The sequence below is a fragment of the Myotis nattereri genome (assembly GCF_964212035.1).
Source record: "Myotis nattereri genome assembly, chromosome: 15".
NCBI lineage: Eukaryota > Metazoa > Chordata > Mammalia > Chiroptera > Vespertilionidae > Myotis > Myotis nattereri.
In genome coordinates this window covers 42,482,200-42,501,201 of record NC_138090.1, presented here as the reverse complement: position 1 = coordinate 42,501,201, position 19,002 = coordinate 42,482,200, and the positions used below count along the sequence as shown (strand labels likewise).

The following is a 19,002-nucleotide window of genomic DNA, read 5'->3' as shown; positions in this document are numbered from 1 at the left end:
AAGAGGCGCTGCGCAGGTTGAGCGGGGCATCTCTGGACCGGTGGGGCCAGAGGCTTGGAGGGGCCTCGGGGCTAGGACAGAGGGCGGAACCCTCGGGCCGGGATGGTGGGGTCACCAGAAGGAACAGTGAGACCGGAAGGAACAGTGGGGCCAGCGCTCCAGGCAAGGGAGACCGAGAAGGGAGGCCAGGTCCGGGCAGCTCAGTGGGCTTCAGCCCCCCAGACAGCGCCCCGCCCCAGTCCAGGCCCTGCTCCTTTGGGACCTCACAAGGCGGCACAGCACCGTGTCCCAGCGCTGGGGCAGGTAGCGAGGCTTGGGCCTGCTCCCCGGTGTAGATGGCAGCATTTCTATAGTATATCCAGTATGACTTCCATATCTTGCCCTCTTATCAACTTCAGCAGTCTCATCTCCACCGTCTGGGGAATAAATGGTATATTTGCATGAATTCCAGACTCTGAACTGAAATAGACTGCAGTGTTCGTATTATTTTCTTCTTGTTATTACTAACAGCTCCTCAGAAAATTAAATGGCAGAAGATGAGAAGCTCAGGAGGATGCATTGCTGGGCCTGGCGAGTATTTATGATGGAGATGAATTTAGAAAAGCAGAGTCTGTCCAAGGTGGAGAAACCAGGATCTACTTGGACTTGCCACAAAATTTCAAGGTATTTGTGAGCGCTGGCTGCTCTCTGCAAGCACTTAGGCAACTTGTGGGAAGAACACCGTGGCGATGGGTCCTGTTTGCCTGCATGCAGTTTCTTAAGGAAGAGACCCTAGGGCAGTGATGGCGAACCTTCTGAGCTCGGCGTGTCAGCATTTTGAAAAACCCTAACTCAACTCTGGTGCCGTGTCACATATAGAAATTTTTTTGATATTTGCAACCATAGTAAAACAAAGATTTCTCTTTTTTGATATTTATTTTATATATTTAAATGCCATTTAACAAAGAAAAATTAACCCAAAAAGTGAGTTCACATGTCACCTCTGACACGCGTGTCATAGGTTCGCCATCACTGCCCTAGAGTGCCTGAATATTGTCTCTCCTTTCGAGCTCAGAATTGGTTCTCAGAAAAAAATTGCAGAGAAGGACGGCTCAAGCCTCTGGCAACACAGAGCTAGATTGTAGAGGAGCAGCTGGCTCTGCTGTAGACCAAGAGGAAGTTGAGGATGAGAGAGCCGTGCAGGACGTGGAATCATTGTCAAATCTGATCCAGGAAATCTTGGACTTTGATCAAGCTCAGCAGATAAAATGCTTTAATAGTGAATTGTTCCTGTGCAATATCTGTTTCCGTGAGAAGCTGAGTAGTGAATGCATGCATTTTTTGGAGTGCAGGCGTGTGTACTGCAAGGCCTGTCTGAAGGACTACTCGTACTTTGAAATCCAGATCAAAGATGGTCAAGTTCAGTGCCTCCATTGTCCAGAACCCAAGTGTCCTTCAGTGGTCAGGTCAACGAGCTAGTAGAAGCAGAGTTATTTGCCCATTATGATCGGCTTCTTCTGCAGTCTACCTTGGACCTGATGGCAGATGTGGTGTACTGCCCCCACCCATGCTGCCAATTGCCTTTGATGCAGGAGCCTGGCTGTACCAATGAGCATCTGCTCCCACTGCAATTTTGCCTTCTGTACCTTATGTAGAGTGGTCTACCATGGCATCTCTCCATGTAAGCTCACTGCAGAAATTAGATGGATGTAACATGATGACATGTGCTGCTTGTATGCAATATTTCTGCTGGATTTGCATGGGTTCTCTCCACCTAACACAAACCCTTATAAACATTTCACTGATCCTGCTTCCCGGTGTTTTAACTGGTTGTTCTATGCTGCGGATGTTGATGAATATATTTGGGAAGATGAGATTGAAGAAGACTAGTTCATTCCTCCTGCTCAAGACATGGAAGTGAAATGGTTTGCCCTGATCTTTTGCTGAATATATCAACTAACTTCACAGGATATTTAGGGTTACCATTCATTCACTCTTCCAATGTAAAAGATAAGGAAGAACGCGGTTTACATTTTCATGTGGCACTACTGACTAAGGCACATTCATACATTTTTCAATGTAACATAATTGAGAAAATTATAAGCCAAAGGTTCAGAAAATGAAAACTAAAGAATATTAAATATTACTATGTTCCCAAAACTGAATAGTTAAAAATTTAAATATTTATTTTCTTCCCCAAGCTTTAGGTAAGGAGAGAGGTCAAGAGTTCAACTTGTAGACCTTTTTATCTCTGAGAAGCATCCCTCTAAACTTCTGTGGGAGTCTCCTTACGGCTGGGGTGGTTAGAAGCCTTATTAAAATTGTACCAAGAGCCGGATCTCACCTACTCCATGTTACATTTCTTCCAACCTAAATTTCTGCTAAGTTCTTTTTGGAGGGAGCCCTTTATAGCTGATTGGATGGCCCAGTATCTTTTTGGTCTACTGCTTTTCAGAATAGAAATTTATAATTTAAAAAATATTCTTTAATACCACAAACAATATGGGTCACAGATATACCAGGTGGTAAGTAGTTCACTGAAATTCATGCACGGGGGCGGGGATCCCTCAGCCTGGCCTGCATCCTCTCGCAATCCGGGACATCCCTCTCACAATCCAGGACTGCTGGCTCCTAACCGCTCACCTGCCTGCCTGATCACTCCTAACCGCCTCTGCCTTGGACCCTGCACCCAGGAACCAGGCTTCCCTCCTCCGGCCAGCTGCAGGCAACAAGGACCCAGGCTTTCCTCCCTCTGGCAGCCACAGGCACCTGGGACCTCGACTTTGCCCAGTCTATCCAGTCTAGTTAGCATATTACCCTTTTATTAGTATAGATACTGGCTCAGAAGAATTTCAGCCCTGTTCAGCTTTCCTGAGCAATAGAGCCTAGATTCAAAACAGTCTTTGACACCTTTCATTCTACATTCTCTTTTACCCTCACCCAACCTGTTGGTAAGGACAATTTTAATATGAACACCATCAGCTCATATTTTTATTTCTATTGCTTGAGTAAGGGAAAGCCTATATATTCCCAAGCTGAACAAGCTGAGTTTCCAATTAGGGGCTTTCTAAACTCCGCACTATTGTAGTTCAGTTCTAACTTTCTAAACTCCTTTTATAGGTCTTCTCTAGTGTGCATTGGGAATTTGGTTTTCCCCCTATTTTTGCAACAGCACTGTTTTGGAGGATTATTTTGGCTTGCCTAGATCCCTATTTCACGGTTTTGTTGGCTTTTTAAAAAATTGTCTTTCCTTTTGGTTTGAGTGGTTTGGTAGCAAAATAACATTTTTTTGAAAAGGGGCAGAACTCAGCTTCAGCTATGAAAATGTTCTTTTTTCCTACCTGGTCACTGAAAATTGGGGAATTATTTTAACCATGTTATGTATGTGTGTCCAAAGGGTCAGCAGTGACTGTTTCTGGATTCTCAATGAGGATGCTTAATCTTAAAAATGAAAATAATTTTTAAATTGCTTTATAAAAAAAAGAAAGAACTAGAAAAATAAAACCTGCATCACAGTTACTAATAAATTAAAAATGGTTGTTTTCCTTTAAAGAATATTCCAGTGCATTGTTTTCATTTTACAATGATTTAAGAGTTCCTTCTATCAAGAAGCTAGATACAATTATTAAAACATTTTTTATTGTTGACAGTAGATGTCCCCCATTCAGCGACACCCCCCCCCCTTCCAACCAGCCTCCACCCCACCACAGGCCTTCACGCCATTATTGCTTGTGTCCATGGGCTATGCATATATGTGTTTTGGTTAATCTCTTCCAGTCGCCCCCACTCCCTCCCCTCTGAGATCTAGTCCATGTATCCATGCCTATGCACCTATATTGTTTGTCAGTAGGAATTATTACCCTTAGCCCTTTAAATCTGAAAAGCAAAAGTAGAGGAGGCTTCCAGGCACTCACCCAGATCCCACCACCTCCCACCAGCAGAAGGATGAAGTAACTGCTAAGCTCCCCTGGCCCTCAAGACAGAGGTGTGTGCCCTGCATGCTTTCCCTGAGCTCTGATGTCCCTGCATCCATCAGCACTGATTGGTGGGTCTGGCCTGAGGCTGGAAGAGTCCAGCCCTTCTTTATGGTTCAGTTGGGGCCTTGGGGCCAGTGCACAGAAAGCAGGAAGCTCTGGAAACTGAATCACTGCATGAAACACCCACAGGGCTCTCAGCTCTCAGGACAGCTCCTGGGTGCTCCCGGGTGCACCCTGAGAACACATGCCACCCACCATGATAGAACCTGCCAGTCCGCACAGATGGTGGTTACTCAGACCTGGAAGCCCTTTCCCATGAGGCTGCCCTAATCCCAGCACCTGCCTCCGATGTCCAGAGGGTTACTGAGGCATATGGTTTGGTCACTTGTCACTTTGAGTGCCTGGACCTTGTGCCAGAGAGGCCATGCTGAGCAAAGAGGGAATCAGGAGTCTGAGGATGAGGAAACTTGCAGTGAGAGCGGGAGGCAGAGCCAAGGCACTGGCATCAAAGATAACCCCTGGTGACAGATGGGAAGGTCCAGTCCTTGTGCCAGGTAAAGACTCTGAACAGAAGCCTCATTCCAGCAACAATGTCAGGATGAGACAGAGGCCAGATCGATACCCAGCTCTGCCTGTCTGCACCCTCACATTGCTTCAAAGACACCATTAAGTAAATGAAGGAAACCACACAATTAAAGCCTGGCACCTGCCCTCTAATCCTACCACCTGTGACATCTGTGGTCAGAGAATGTTCCCTGGAGACCAGGGCCTGGTGTCAGTGTGGGAGGAAGACAGCAAGCGCCCTTGTTTGTCCCAAAAATGGAGAGCAGGGGTCTCTAACAGTGAGGGGTCAGACCCCCATTCATTCCTCCAAAATCACAGCCCTCCCCACACCTACCTTGTGAGTGACATCTCATCTCCCCAGGGTGGGTTTTGGTGACAGCCTGTGTCCTTCCTCTTCTCAGTGACACCTGACCTGGCACAAACTCTGGACTCTGGACCCAGGTGGAGTTACTACCATGGAAGGAAGGAGCCAACCTTTACATCAAAGGAAGTCAAGGGGCAAATCTCTGTGCCCAAAGGCCCTGATCTGTGGGGTCACCTGGCTGTGTCTCTGAAAACATCTCACCAGCCCATGGTGTCCAGGGGAACTTCCTATGCAGGATGGGTCAGGAGAACCATGCAACTGGGGTGCTTCCACCTCAGAGGGGCTGAGGGTTCCAGAGGGGCCTCCTATGCCCTAATAGAGGGACCCTCAGGGTCATCTGCTGAGTCTCCACGTGGAGCTGCTCCAGATCCTGGGCCCAATGGAGAGGCCTAGAGCAGATGATAGTCAGGGACACAGGTGACTTGGATGCAGTGCCCAGTGCTGTGATGGGAACACACAGGGCATCCTGGGCATCAGAGCCCCAGGCCAGCACCCTCTCCTGGAAGCCCCACAGGAGCCATCACCAGGCCCTTCCTTGAAACCTCAGGGACAGGGAGCTCCTCCTGGGTGGGTAGTTCTCCTGACACTGGATCCAGAGTCCTCTGGACAACCACCACCCTCTCCCTGTGCTCACCCTGTCCTGGGTGAAGTCGGGTATCCTGGGACCCACAGTGACTGGTCACTCAGCCTGGAGGTCAGAGCCCACCCTATCCAGGGCTCAGGGTCAGCTCCCACCCTCTAGAGCCAGGTCAGCATCCCTGATGCAGACACAGGTCACCTTATGCCCTCCAGGGGGCGACATTGGGACACACAGACAACAGGAAATTAACATAGGAACCTGTCTTTGATGAAGGAGATGGGAAAGGAGCCTGATTTCCATATCACAGACCCTTCTGGGACCCTCCCATGTGTCCACTTTGTCTCACAGGCTCCTTCTAGGGGACTAGGAGCACCTGCTCTCAGGGAGAGTGGGGACCTTGTGCAGCTCCCCACTTCCTGCTTCTTACCATCATGTGGAAGGCAGGCTGACCACAAATTCCTCAGGTGGAGTACAGAGGCTGCCCCAAGGGTCAGGGAGCATATGGACCGGCTTAGCCAACAGACACGGAGAGGGAAGATTTCCCTAAAATCATGGCCCTCAAGAGTCAGGGAGCTCACAACCACAGGACCTCCCACCACAGTCCCCTCTTCTCACCACAGTCCGCTCCTCCCAGGACACGCAGACTCTCTGCCCCCCCCCCAACACCCCCCTCCCCAAACACACACACACACACACACACACACACTGAAGGGCCTACCAAGACTCTTGGTCCTGGGACTTTGTCCCTGGAAGCAGAAACCAGGCTGGTGGCACCCAAAGACAAAAGGTGGATCCCCTCACCAGTCATCATTCAGAGGACCCCTTCTCACCCCCAGAGTCACCTCTCTGACCTTCCTGCTGGGAGGAAATCCAACCTTCCCAGCAGTTTGAGAACTCGGGGAAGGTGTGGTGCCCAGCTGGGTTTCTGTGTCACACAAATAAATAATCCCCTGGGTTTGGGAATCCCTGGGGCTCTCTGTGTGGTCCTGACAGACCAATGGCCAGGACACAGCACAGTCCAAGGTTGGGATTAAGTGGGTAGGTTGTCCTTTTAGGGAGCAGGGGTCCCCATCAACCTTGCCATTGAAAGTGCTCTGCAGGCCAGTATGATCAGCATCTCCTGACAGCTTGTTAGATGGAGACTGCCGGGTCCACCAAACACCTTCTGAGTCAGAATCTGCAGATCCTCCCTGTGCACAGGAGAGGGGGAAAGGGGGCTTCCCCATCCTCACATCATGGGATCTCATTCTGGCAGGGCATCCACCTGGCTGGGCAGCTGCCAAAGCAGCATTTCTAAGGTGTCACCTGGACATTGAAATCTTTAGAAAGTTCCATAGATGATACCATACACAAAGGGGTGGCATCCCTGCGACCAGAATTCCTGATGTCGCCCCAGGCTTCTGCTCTGAAGATAAGAGACAAATGGGGATGAGAGAAGGCGGTGGGAAGGCTACTGTGCACTCCACACAGAGCTGTGGGAGACGCTCTGGATACATACACCCCAAGCTTCTGCTTGTCCATTTGTGAGCGGTGGCATGGCACCAGGTGTTAACCTGCAGAGTTAGGCCTTCAGTTCAGCAGCCTCGGTACTTGAGTTCAGCTAAGAGAAGAATTCAGAGTCAAGAACTCAAATTATAAGAGAGAGTTTATTTAGAAAGTCACAGAGGTAGAAGAAGTGAGCTGTAGAAGAAATGGGTTCAGGAAACTAGTTACAGCGGCAAAAGAAGGACCGTTGGAGCTTAGGAGAAAGAAAACAAAGATAAGTGCCTTGAGGAAATAAGGGGGTAGGGAAAGGCACAGGTGTGCTCTAGAGAGAAAGAGCTGCAATGTGTTCTACTTCTCCGTCTTCTTGTTTTTTTGTGTGTGTTTTTTTTGGGGGGAGGGGGGTTGGGGAGGGTTCTTTCACTTTATTAGTACCTATAAAATTAAAACAATTTATGAAAATATTTCCCTTCTCAAGATACAGAAATGTGGGAAACTGTTTATTGCCTTCACTATCTGATAAGCATAGACAGAGAACCCCCAGAAGGCAGGTTGCCTTTGAAGCCCTAGCAAAGTTCAGAGCTAGGCGTCACCTCCGTTTGTCCAGACAGTGGTAGCTGAAACTACTCCCCCATTTATTATTATGTAAATCCTCCTGATGGGCTGGTCTGCCTGTTGCCAGCGGTCGCCTGCCTAAGGGCTATGCTATGGGTGCATCCCAGATCAATAAAAGCTTGGTGAGGCCTGAGCACAGGAGGAAGTCCTTCCCCTTGAGTTGGACTTGCCCGCCTGGTCCCCCAATATTTCAAATTATCTCTTGTCTTTTCATTTTCATTTGTGTGCAGCTCTGCTACCAGTTCCTGAACCCCGACCCACGTGGGACGTAGGAAGGAAACACACAACACAGAAACTATAATCTTTGCAAGAAAATTCACACCCATAATTGTTACAATACATATCCTTGTATATACCTTGAACATTATAAAAGTATTTAAGAATCACACCCTATAAAAGTTGGGAGAAGAACATTTTCTCCAACCTTGGTCATACATTGTGACATTCAAGTACTTAAACTACATTGTTGAAATAAAATGTTTCTAGTTTCCAGGTCCAAAGGGATTTAACTTTCAAGGCCCCATAGGTTCTTTCCTTTGTGTAAGGTCAAGAACCAGGAAAAGGTTCCCTGAGCGTTAACTTACCTTAGGTAGGTCAAGCAGTGGTTAACTTTCCATACTTTATCATGGAACTAAGGGGGTGGGAGGAAATAAGGCCTTGGAACCCATCTCGGGCAGGTCCCCTCAGTAGCATTCCTATTTATGTAGTGTGACTCCTACAAGAGGATTTTTAACCCTTGAGCTCTAAAATGCTGATTCTATACTAGTAATTATCTAAGATACTTGCAAAACGATGCTTTTGCAAGTCTAAACTCCTATATTGTGAATTAGGATAAAGTTGTAAAAGTGTGACTCCCCTAACTAGATTTCACTTAGGATTTGTCACTTGGGGAGCATTTGGAACCATCAGTAAACCAAAAATTCCCTCTTGGAACTATTGGAGAAGAGCCTTTCTTACTAAGACATAAGCCTCAGAAGCCAAATTCCTTCTTACTTTGGAAGAAGGTCCTACTTCTTGAGGGCAGTTGTCTGGAGGACTCAGGGGAGGATCCCAATGAAATATTTATCAGGTTTCCAGGTGTGTCCTTTTGGGCCGAAGGTCATTAGTCAATTCAGTAGATCCTGATGTCATCTATGTCCCCACTCATCTGGTTTTGCTGATTTCCTGGGCCTGGAGCTGAAACACAACTGCGACCTAGATGTATTTGATGCCAGTCAGAACCCCATTGTCCTGGGGGCTTAATGCTGAAGGGCTATTCTTTGGTCCCCTTGTTCATTTCCCCTCTAAGGGTGTCTAAACCCACATGGCTAACAGCATGCCAGGAGAGGAAAGGTCAGGGGAGGGCCTGAACCACATGACCAGTGATATGAAAGGTCAGAGGGCCTAAACTACAAAACCAGAGTATGCTCAGGGAGGAAAGGTTACTCAGGGGGCAAGGCCCCAGTCCAGTTTTTCACATTGCTAGGTACCTGGGGCTTTCCACTCTGGTGACTTTCCCTACTGGCCTATCGTCCTACTCTGCTCAGGCCTAACTGCCTCCTACACAAGCAAGGTGTGTGTGTGTGAGTGTGTGTGTGTGTGTGTGTGTGTGTGTGTGTGTGTGTGTGTACATGGGGAGGAGTCACTGGGGAAGAAGGTAGAAGTCTAATCAGTTACAGGGAAAGCAAATGTAGAGGAAAAAAAGGGGGAGGCAGGAATAAGGGGAGGGCAGGGAGGAACCTGGGTACACACCCCACCCCTGGCCCATGTGACCAGGGAAGTGATCTTGGCCCAGGAGGAGGCTCAGTGCATAGGAGGAGGAACAGCATATCCCACCCAGCAGGACAGCAGTGCTTGTGAGCATTTCTGGAATCCAAGCTCTTCCCACAGACGGAGGGACAGAGCAGGCAGCAGACACCATGGAGTTCCCCTCAGCCCCTACTCACAGAGGACTTGTCCCCAGGCAGGGGCTCCTGCTGGCTGGTGAGAGGGGACAACTACCTGGTGGTAGATAGGAGAAGGAGAGACACAGGCTAGCTGGGGATGCCTGGGAAGCACAGGGTTCTCAGAGAAAGCAAGGGGGAGGGGGCAGGCTTCTGTTAGGACTTTAGGGGAGAAGACAGGGGAGCAGAGTAGGATGGGGGAGGGGACCGGCAACAGGAAAATGATGTGGAAGTGGTGAGGGGCAGGAAAACCTCAATAGCTGCTCATTTCCCAACTTACTCATCACTGAGAGATGAATGCTGAAAACTTTAGATAATAAGAATTTATGTGAGGAGATAGGAAATTTTACCAAGGGCACTAAACATTGTCCTTACCACCAAGCTCAGAAATGGAGGAGGCCCAGGACCCTGCAACACTCACTCATTCACCCACAGGTACTTACAGCCTGTTGCTGGGGTGCAACAAGATCATATAAGCCCCTTCCCCCATAAAGATCATGTCCTATGGGGAGGAGGCAGACAAGGAAAGATCTAGATGTGATGTCGGGTATCCCTAGTGCCATGCAGGAAACAGAGCAGTGACAGGTCAGAAAGTGAAGACACAGGTCTTCAGAGAAGATGATTAGCAAAGGTATCTCCTAAGGACACCCGTAAGTGTCAGCAGGGGTCTGAGGGCAGACACCTGGGTAACAGTATTCTAAACAGAGGAAATAAGGTCAGAGGTGCTGAAGTATAACTGGCCATGCTGCTGACCTTGACCACAGGACACACACACACACACACACACACACACACACACACACACACACAAAGGCTGAAAGATGAAGAGACCAGTTGAAGACCCAAAGCCTCATCTCTCCATCCCAATACATCACTCCAAATCTTGATCAATTTCTCTCTTCCCTCCTAGCCTCACTCTTAACCTTCTGGAGCCTGCCCACCACTGCCCAGCTCACTATTGAATCAGTGCCGCCCAATGTTGCCGAAGGGAAGGATGTGCTTCTCAGTGTCCACAACCTGCCTGGGAATCTTAGAGGCTATACATGGTACAAAGGGGAAACAGACAACAGCGACCATAAAATTGTGTCATATGTAATATACACTCAAATAATTACCCATGGACCTGCATACAGTGATCGAGAGACAATATACCACAATGGGTCCCTGCTGTTCCAGAACGTCACCTTGAACGACACAGGATTCTACACCCTACTAGTCACAGAAAAAGATTTTCAGACCAAACCAGTAACTGGACAACTCCGTGTATACGGTGAGTGATTGTTCTCTGGCCTCTGGGTTCGGGTAGGTGAATTCTACTTCACACCCAGGACTGACAGCCCTGGACTCTGCCTCAATCCCCCTCTGCATCATGTTCCAAGTTGGGTTTGGGCATTTAGTGCAGGACACACACAGTGGAGACAAACTTCCTAAGATCAGAGTCCCTTCCCAGATCCCAGCCCTGCAGACATTCTCCACAGAGAGAAGTCTGATGGGAATCACCCAGCAGAAGGAGACTCAACAGAGTCTCAGTCCAGCCCCTAGCCCCTCCCCATGACCATGACACTGAGAAAACCCTGCAGAGCTTGGTCACACCCTGGTCTGAGGGGACCCTGGAATCCTCACAGAGAAGCTCAGCCTGGGAACCCCTCCCAGACCCCTGTCCCAGGGCTCCTGATTCCAGGGAACCTGGGGAGCCTGTGTCAGTTTGGGTTTGACCTCCTGGAAGGACTGGGTGGAAGCAGTGGCACTACTCCTGCTCACCAGCCAGGGCTCAACCCCAAGAGCCACATCAGGACAGAAACAGAGCCTTGTCTTCACCTAAGGTGGTGTCAGGAGAACACAGGTAGACAAAATACCCTGTATCATTAGCTGACTCTTCTGAGGGACTTAGGAGACTCTGGAGGGAGATAGGTTCTCCAGGAAGGAACAGAGGAGAGAAGATGCTCCTGACAGCTCCTTGTCCACCAGGGCTCAGCCCAGGAATTCTCTCTCATGGAGGCAAATAATGGCAGTGGCCATTTAAGTCAGTGTCTCCTCTATACTGGGCTTGAGGTCAAGTATTCAGGGGTGTTTTAAGGTCAATTCACAGACAACATGGTAATCCAGAGTCCATTTACCATTTGTTCTGCTTTTATTCAGGGGAAACGGAGGCACAGTGTGATACAGTCACTGAATCAGGCTCCCACAGACACAGCAAGGTCCTTGCACAGCCACAGCCCCATACTCTCCTCCACCACGAGGGTCTTAGGTGTCTGTGGACCCTGAGACCAGCCATTGGTTCAGTGCTTGTTCTTAGCTGTCCCCAGCTCAAGATAGATTTTCTGGTCTGGTGATTAAGCAAATGGAGAATTAATTTTTACTCTAGAATAATATTACCTACAATAACATTCAGAGTCACTGCTGGGAATGCCCAGGCCTTCCCCTCAGGTTACCCATCCACACCTCCCTGCACTGGAGTTGAAACCATTTATTTGTTTCCTGATGTGTTGGCATCACTCCCACTAGCTATGAAGGAAAGGACTTTGCCTTCTCACTCTCCACCCTACACCTGCTACCAGCTCAGGGTCCAGCACTCACTTGCTCTTTCATGAAGGAGGGAAAGAATGATGGTGAATGATGACAGAATGAATGAATGGATGAATGATGCATAATTGCTACAGAGACTGGAACCTGGATGCAGAGTCCCAAAAGGTTTTAGCCACACCTGTTTCCTGTCTCTACAAGAGCTGAGAGCAATGTCCATCCCCCTGATCACCTGTCTCTGAAGCCCCCACAGGAACCAAGTCCCTTGGTGACTTGGGGTTGTTCCATTGTGGGAAGGTTTTCCAGGCTGCACTACTCCTGCCCTGGGGCAGCTCTGGGCTCTTGGTACCTGGGGTCTTTGAAGTCACCTGTGATCCCCACTGGTCACCAAGGACATTCTGCCTCTATCTGCTCCTTCCATGTCCCTTATCTGCCTCCTCCTTCACTCCAGACACACTGGCCTGCTCTGCTCTGCTTCCCCCACTGTGCAGATTGTCCTGCTAACACCTGTGTCCAGGACCACCCTCCCAGGCAATAGGAGAGGACAAAGAAATCAGTAGGAGCAGCAGCCCAAGCTCCATCATGAGCCAGTTTCTCAGGTCACCAGGAGAAAGAGCTTCTGCTTGGCCGCCATCCAGGGTTCCTTCCTCCCGAGGCCAACAAGAGGAACAGGCCACGTTACATGGGCATGTAAACCTTTGACCTATTCTCTATGACTCAATCAGGGAGTCAAAGGCAGAAGGACAAGTCTCATTCCTCAAAGCTCACAGGCTCCCTTCACTCCTGACTAGTGATTCACACCCTTGTCCTGGTGTGAGGCTCCATTCTTCCCACTGGCTCCCGAGACCTTCCCAGGGTGGACCTGGTGACCCTGCACCATCTGACTGGTTCACTGCCTGTTTCACACACGTGTGTCATTATGATGACACCTTGACCACAGGTTGGGATCCTCTCAAACTGTGAGATTCACCAGCCACTCTCCTTTCTCTCAGATGCTGCCCAATTTGAATGAATTTGACTAAACTCCAGTTGTTTCATGAGTTAGAAAGACAAGGAAGAGCACATGCCATAGGCCCAGGTGGGGGCTCCTCCCCACCTGCCTGACTGTCCATAGAAACCTTGTCCCTAACTTTACTAACAGGCACATGTCCTTTCTCCTAATTTGGTGTCATCCCTCCCTGTACACAGCAGAGACACCTGGACTCGCCCTCCCTCCATCCCCCGTCACTTCTGTTCTCTTAGCAGAACTCACCTTCTCTCTATCCCAGGGAGTCCTTGATTTCAAACCCACTGTGGCATCTCCTTTGGTCACAGTGTGATCTGGTTGAACTTCAGAACTTGGTCTATGACCTTCGTGCTCTCTAGACAGAAATTCCTCCAAAAACGGGTATTAGAACTTTGGGGCATGAATAATGATTTTCACAAATTCTTTCACAATTTAACTCAAAATCTATCTCATAACTGCCAAACACAAATGGACCATATTTTCAGCAAGTTCATGTTCCTTCTCCTTCCCCAAATCCTTCTTCTGTACGTGCTGTTGTCTGAGTGTTGAGGAAGGATCCCTACCCTCTGCAGTGGCAGAAAGGACATTACAGACCAAGGGCAGAGAGCCTGGCTCTGCTGCCACCGCCAGCCAGTTCCCACCGTCCCTCACTCTTTTCTAAATCATTCCTAGACTCTGCTCTGCCCTTTCTCGGGTCACTGTCTCATGTCAGACAGCACTGAACACCTGGGCAGATGGCCACACTTCGTGGTCCTGCAGCCTGGGTACTAAACTCACTGTCAGACTTGCTTGTGGTCTCCCATGTACTATTTCTGCTCAGACACCCAGTTCCAGGCCACACTGCCCAGTCCTCTCTGGGTTTAAGGACTGTGGGGTCCCCATCATTACTCATCTCTAGGATAACGCTGGACTGTGAGGCTTCAGTGGAAACACATCTCGACCCAGCAATGTAGGTCTGTGTAGCTGGAGGGGACTCAGCTCCTGCACATCCAGGTGAGACCCAAGGTCGACTAGACCAGTGGTGAGCAAATCGCGGCTCGCGAGACACAAGCGGCTCTTTGGCCCCTTGAGTGTGGCTCTTCCACAAAATACCACATGCGGGCACACACGTACAGTGCAAAGTTGACTTAAAACTTTAAGTAAAGTTTATTAAGGTAATGTTAGGGAATGTTGTGGAGTAAAAGAAGATGTAGTGTCGATGATTGAGAAATGTATGTGAGATGGTTTGGACATATAGAGAGGATGAACAAAAGGAGATAGACGAAACAAGTATACAAGACCAGTGGGGATGGGAGAGTTGGAAGGGGTCGACCTCAGTGAATGTACCTCAGTCAGATTGAGGACGTTTTTAGCAAAGGCCAGTTTAGGAGAACCCTAATTAAGTTAATAACAATGTACCTACCTATATAGTTTTAAAAAATTTGGCTCTCAAAAGAAATTTCAATCATTGTACTATTGATATTTGGCTCTGTTGACTAATGAGTTTGCTGACCACTGGGCTAGACAGTCAGCTGGTTAGTGAGGAACCAGGGCAGGTGCCGGGTGGTCTCTGACTCCCAGTCCTGTGTCTCTCTGTGATCAAACTCTGCTCGTTATCTGACACCTGAGAAAGTCTGTGATTTTTCTCCCAGACATAGAGCAGGCAGCCTTGCAATCTCTGAGCGCTCAGATCCTCAGCATTTGTTTGTCTTGTGATGCAAAGAGCTGCCTTATTTCTTTAAGAACTCAAGTTAGCTGAGAGGCACCAATTCTGATTGAAGAAGCATTTGGAGGACTCAATGGGCAATGTTCTCTCTGTTATCTGCACAGTGGAGTTACCCAAACCCAGCATCACAAGCAACAACTCCCTCCCCGTGGAGCACAAGGAAGCTGTCCTGTTAACGTGTGAACCTCAGACTCAGGACACCACCTACCTGTGGTTGATCAGCAGTCAGAGTCTTCCGGCCAGTGCCAGGCTGCAGCTGTCCAAGGACAACAGGACTCTCACTATACTCCCTGTCACAAGGAAAGACACAGGACCCTATGAGTGTGAAACCCGGAACCCTGTGAGTGCTGGCCACAGTGACCCATTCACCCTGAATGTTGTCTGTGAGTAACTTCTGTCCCTGCCTGGGCCAGGCTACTCACCAAATCCACACTGCCAGAGGCCAGGCTACATCCATCCCTCCCAGGTCCATGTACACTCACCACACTCTGAACACCCAGGGTGACCATAACTTCCTGTCCCAGGCACATATGGGCAGGCTTGGCCTTGAGCGAAGACGGAGAAGGGATAGGATACTCCTATTTGGAGAGGCTCAGGGTTAACAAGCTTTCATGGTACAAACAGGTTAATGTCTCTGACTTAGGCTCAGTGAGCACAGGGGGCTATGGGTGGGACATTTTAAAACAAGGCTGTGACCCATTTCAGAGGGACAGTGTGGCCCTTACACAGACCAGACCTTCCCCTTCCCTCTGATTACATCATGTGTGGCTTTGTTCTCTTTGCTCCAGATGGCCCGGACGCCCCCACCATTTTCCCCTCAGACTCCCATTACCTACGTGGGACAAACCTCAGCCTCTCCTGCCAGGCAGCCTCTAACCCACCTGCACAGTATTCTTGGCTTATCAATGGGAGTTCCCAGCACCCCGCACAGGAGCTCTTTATCCCCAACATCACTGCACATGACAGTGGATCCTATACCTGCCTCGCCCACAACTCTGTCACTGGCTTCAATAGGACCACGGTCAAGACTATCACAGTCTCTGGTAAGTGCCTCCTGGACCATTGGAACCAGGCTGTGGGGTGCAGGTCTGTCTGGTTTTTAGAAAGGAGTTTAGAGGGTGTTGTCTCCCACCCAGTGGCCATGGATACAAGCAAATCACAGTCTTCCCCCGAACCCTCCCACTGCATCTCTGTAGACTCTCCTCCCTTGCTATTCTGATCTCTCATGGCAGAGCCAGGGTCCAGCCTAGGAAAGTGAAGAGGGGGTTCTCTCAGCCCCAGAAAGAGTCAAGTGGTGGAGGGAGGGAGCTTTCCACCTGGAAAAACAAGGGTCCTTAAGGTCAAGTTGCTTCTTCTGGCACTAACACTTTCCTTCTTTCACCTCCTGTCTGCTACCTGCTCCATGTGCTACAAGGAACATACAAGGCTTTGAACAAGCTCACTTCGTTTCCCCCCAAAACTAAAGGAGGAAAGCACCTCTGAGGAGGGGGAGAGCAAGACAGACCCCTACTCCCTGCTCTGCTCCAGGCTCACCTGGTGACTGGCTGCTCTGTGCCCTCTGTGGTGGGACATGGGTTTGTGGTGAAGGTGCATGGGCGGCCTGTCCTCTGACTGGCCAAATCATGTCACCCATCGACACCATGGCCTCCCTCAGACCAGGCTGCATGGAAATGGGGAGAGAGTGAGCCACAAGGGAGACCCCTCTGAGGTGTGTCCTGGCTCTGAAGTCACCAGCTGTACAACACTGTGCGACATGAGCCTATGTGACATTCCTATGGAGAGCAGTAAACGGTGGTGCTTCCTTCTCAAGTAGGTAGATTCCTCGGACAATAGGAACAGTGCCACAAAGTGTGTACTTTACTGGGTAAGCTAAGAGTACCAGCCTGATGTTAAAACTGACGACTTCTCTATAGGAATTTCCTTCTTTGTGATATTCAATCCACAGGCCAGAAAGTGAAAGTCCTATTCAGACTGAGAAATCCTTTAGATTGAAACTTCTCCCGGTCCTAAGGTCATGAAGACTGGCTGGGCTATATTCTCTAATAAATTATTTAACAAAAGGAAATGCCTTCCCATCTCTATGTATAGCCACCATACCAGAGAGGGGATGTGATTATTTAGAAAGTCACAGACTACTATGGAAAGAGTCACACAAAAGTCAATGGGTGGAAAATGCCACCTGGTGATGAAGATGCTGGACACACGGTCTACGGCTCCCAGTGCTAATACCTCAGATGTCCAGGGAGAAAGGTCAGGGGTCATCCTGAGGTGATCTGGAGGGATGAGGGAGGTACAGCCCTCTCCTTACAGACTGTCACCTGAACAAAGATCCTCACCCTGCAGAGGTCAGAGTCCTCCTCTGGTGACCTTTACAGAGATCACTGTGGCCTGTGATTGGCTGAGATCTCTGGGGAAGGAGCCCACTCTCAGTCAGTCACCTCCTCTGTTTCTCCACAGAGCCCGTGGGGAAGCCCTCCATCCGAGCCAGCAATGCCACAGTCACAGAGCATAAGGACGCCGTGGTCCTGACCTGCCTCACAAATGACAGGGGCATCTCCATCTGGTGGCTCTTCAAGAACCAGAGTCTCCTGCTCACGGACAGGATGAAGCTGTCCCAGGACAACAGCACCCTCACCATAGACCCCGTCAGGAGGGAGGACGCTGGGGATTATCAGTGTGAGGTCTTCAACCCCGTCAGTTCCAGCATAAGTGAGCCCCTCAGGTTGGATGTGCAATGTAAGTGACTCTCCACCTCTCTGACTTGCTCTTTGTATATTTCACGGGCAGCGGGTGAGATGGATGAAAGCCTTGAGGAGGTGGGAGCCCTCCTTCAGAGCCTATAGAGCACATGGGTACGGACCCTAGAATTAGACTAATCTCATCATTGCCTCAGTTCTATGAGTATAAACTGTCTGACCACGGGGAAGTCTCTCACCCACCTGAGCCTCAGTTTCCTCATCTCTAAACTGGAATAAAACAGCTGGACCTAAACACCGTTGTTAGGATAATTCTTGTGAGGTTAATGAGAATAAAGCCCTCAGACAGGGTCAGGCTCAGTCAGGACTCAGTCAGTGTACCAATTATTATTGTTATTTTTATAAACACTGTTGTCAGTAGCTGTAAGTCAAGCAGAACTTGGTGAAAATGTCATTTATCACTCACCGGTTCTGTGACTCCAGCAATTTATTAAGCACCTCCCATCCCTGATTTTGTTTGTGCTCAAGGGGTGACACCCCCGTCCCTGGTGGAGGTGGAAGGATCAGATGACATGAAAGTAGAGTATTTCCCACCCTACTGGACCATTGAAAACACTCAGCACATTTTTATTACTCGTTAGCACTGAGTTGGCAGGTAAGATGCCCGCTAAAACTGTCCTTAGTGATGGAAAAGAAGAAACAGGAGTAAGAGACAGAATATGTGAGGGAAAGAGGAGTTAAGAGGATAATTACCAGGACATGGGAATGGTGGGTGTGAGAGTACATGAAAAGGTAGAGCAAATGGAAGGTTTCAAATGTGCAAACCAGAGAATGATGCAACCGCCAGAAGTAGGATGTCAGGAGGACTGACACTGCCAAACAACACAAACTGAGGGGCAGTTCCTTCCTCCCTCACCAGGCTACCCCCTGCAAGGCCCCTCCTGGTTTCCCCCGAGTGGACTTGGGCCTTCACCCCTCCCCCTTTCCCTTCTCCTTTCAGCAGAACAAAAGGATACAGGCTACTCTGTGGGGACCATCGTTGGCAGCGTGATCGGGGTCCTCGTCGTGGTGGCTCTGGGGGCCTCCCTGGGCTATCTCCTGTACCTCAGGAGGACGAGGAGGTACCATGGCATTTCCTTCACCATCACCCTAATCCTGTCCCCTGACCCAGGCTGACCCCCAGCGGCGCCCAGGCAAGAAGGACAAAGACCCCGTCCTCAGAGGGTTCTGGGCCGGCTCCCTGTGGCCTCCCAGCTTCCCCATGGAGGCCCCTAACTCCCTCCATCCAGCTCCTCCCTCACCAGCTGCTGACCAGGGTGGTTTCCTCAACAGCTTCCTCACCTATAAATGAGGCAAAATTAAGGAACTGTGCCCTCTGGACTGTCCTGGTTCCCTCCACACACCTGCAGGGGTGCCGGCAGGTAGTAAGTGCTCAGTAAAGCACCTCCTGTTGTTTATCTAAGTCCACCCTCCCAGGTGAGGGGATGGGCTGCCTCAGGGTCTGAAAGTCATCCTGGCCAAGGCCACACAGCTGAGGGTGGAAGAGCCTGGACAGACTGAGTGGGTCAAATGCCCCCATGAAGCCAGTT

At 49.5% G+C, this 19,002-nt stretch overlaps 1 protein-coding gene and 1 pseudogene across 2 annotated transcripts in view; both read left to right on the top strand.

The window, feature by feature from the left end:
- Positions 1-1,869, top strand: part of LOC308530604 (E3 ubiquitin-protein ligase RNF14-like) — a 65,642-nt pseudogene extending 63,773 nt beyond the window's left edge. The window contains exons 2-3 of the transcript in view: positions 545-779; positions 1,001-1,869. The product of the transcript in view is annotated as an E3 ubiquitin-protein ligase RNF14-like (transcript). The remainder of the gene's footprint in view (positions 1-544; positions 780-1,000) is intronic.
- A 7,590-nt stretch (positions 1,870-9,459) lies between these two features.
- LOC308530603 (cell adhesion molecule CEACAM8-like) lies at positions 9,460-18,589 on the top strand (the record flags this gene model as incomplete). The annotated part of the gene is made up of 6 exons (XM_081107313.1): positions 9,460-9,523; positions 10,394-10,753; positions 14,822-15,100; positions 15,506-15,760; positions 17,175-17,453; positions 18,414-18,589. The coding sequence occupies 6 exons, from the start codon at positions 9,460-9,462 to the stop codon at positions 18,587-18,589; spliced, it is 1,413 nt and encodes a 470-aa protein (XP_080963439.1).
- Between the last annotated feature and the right edge of the window lie 413 nt (positions 18,590-19,002).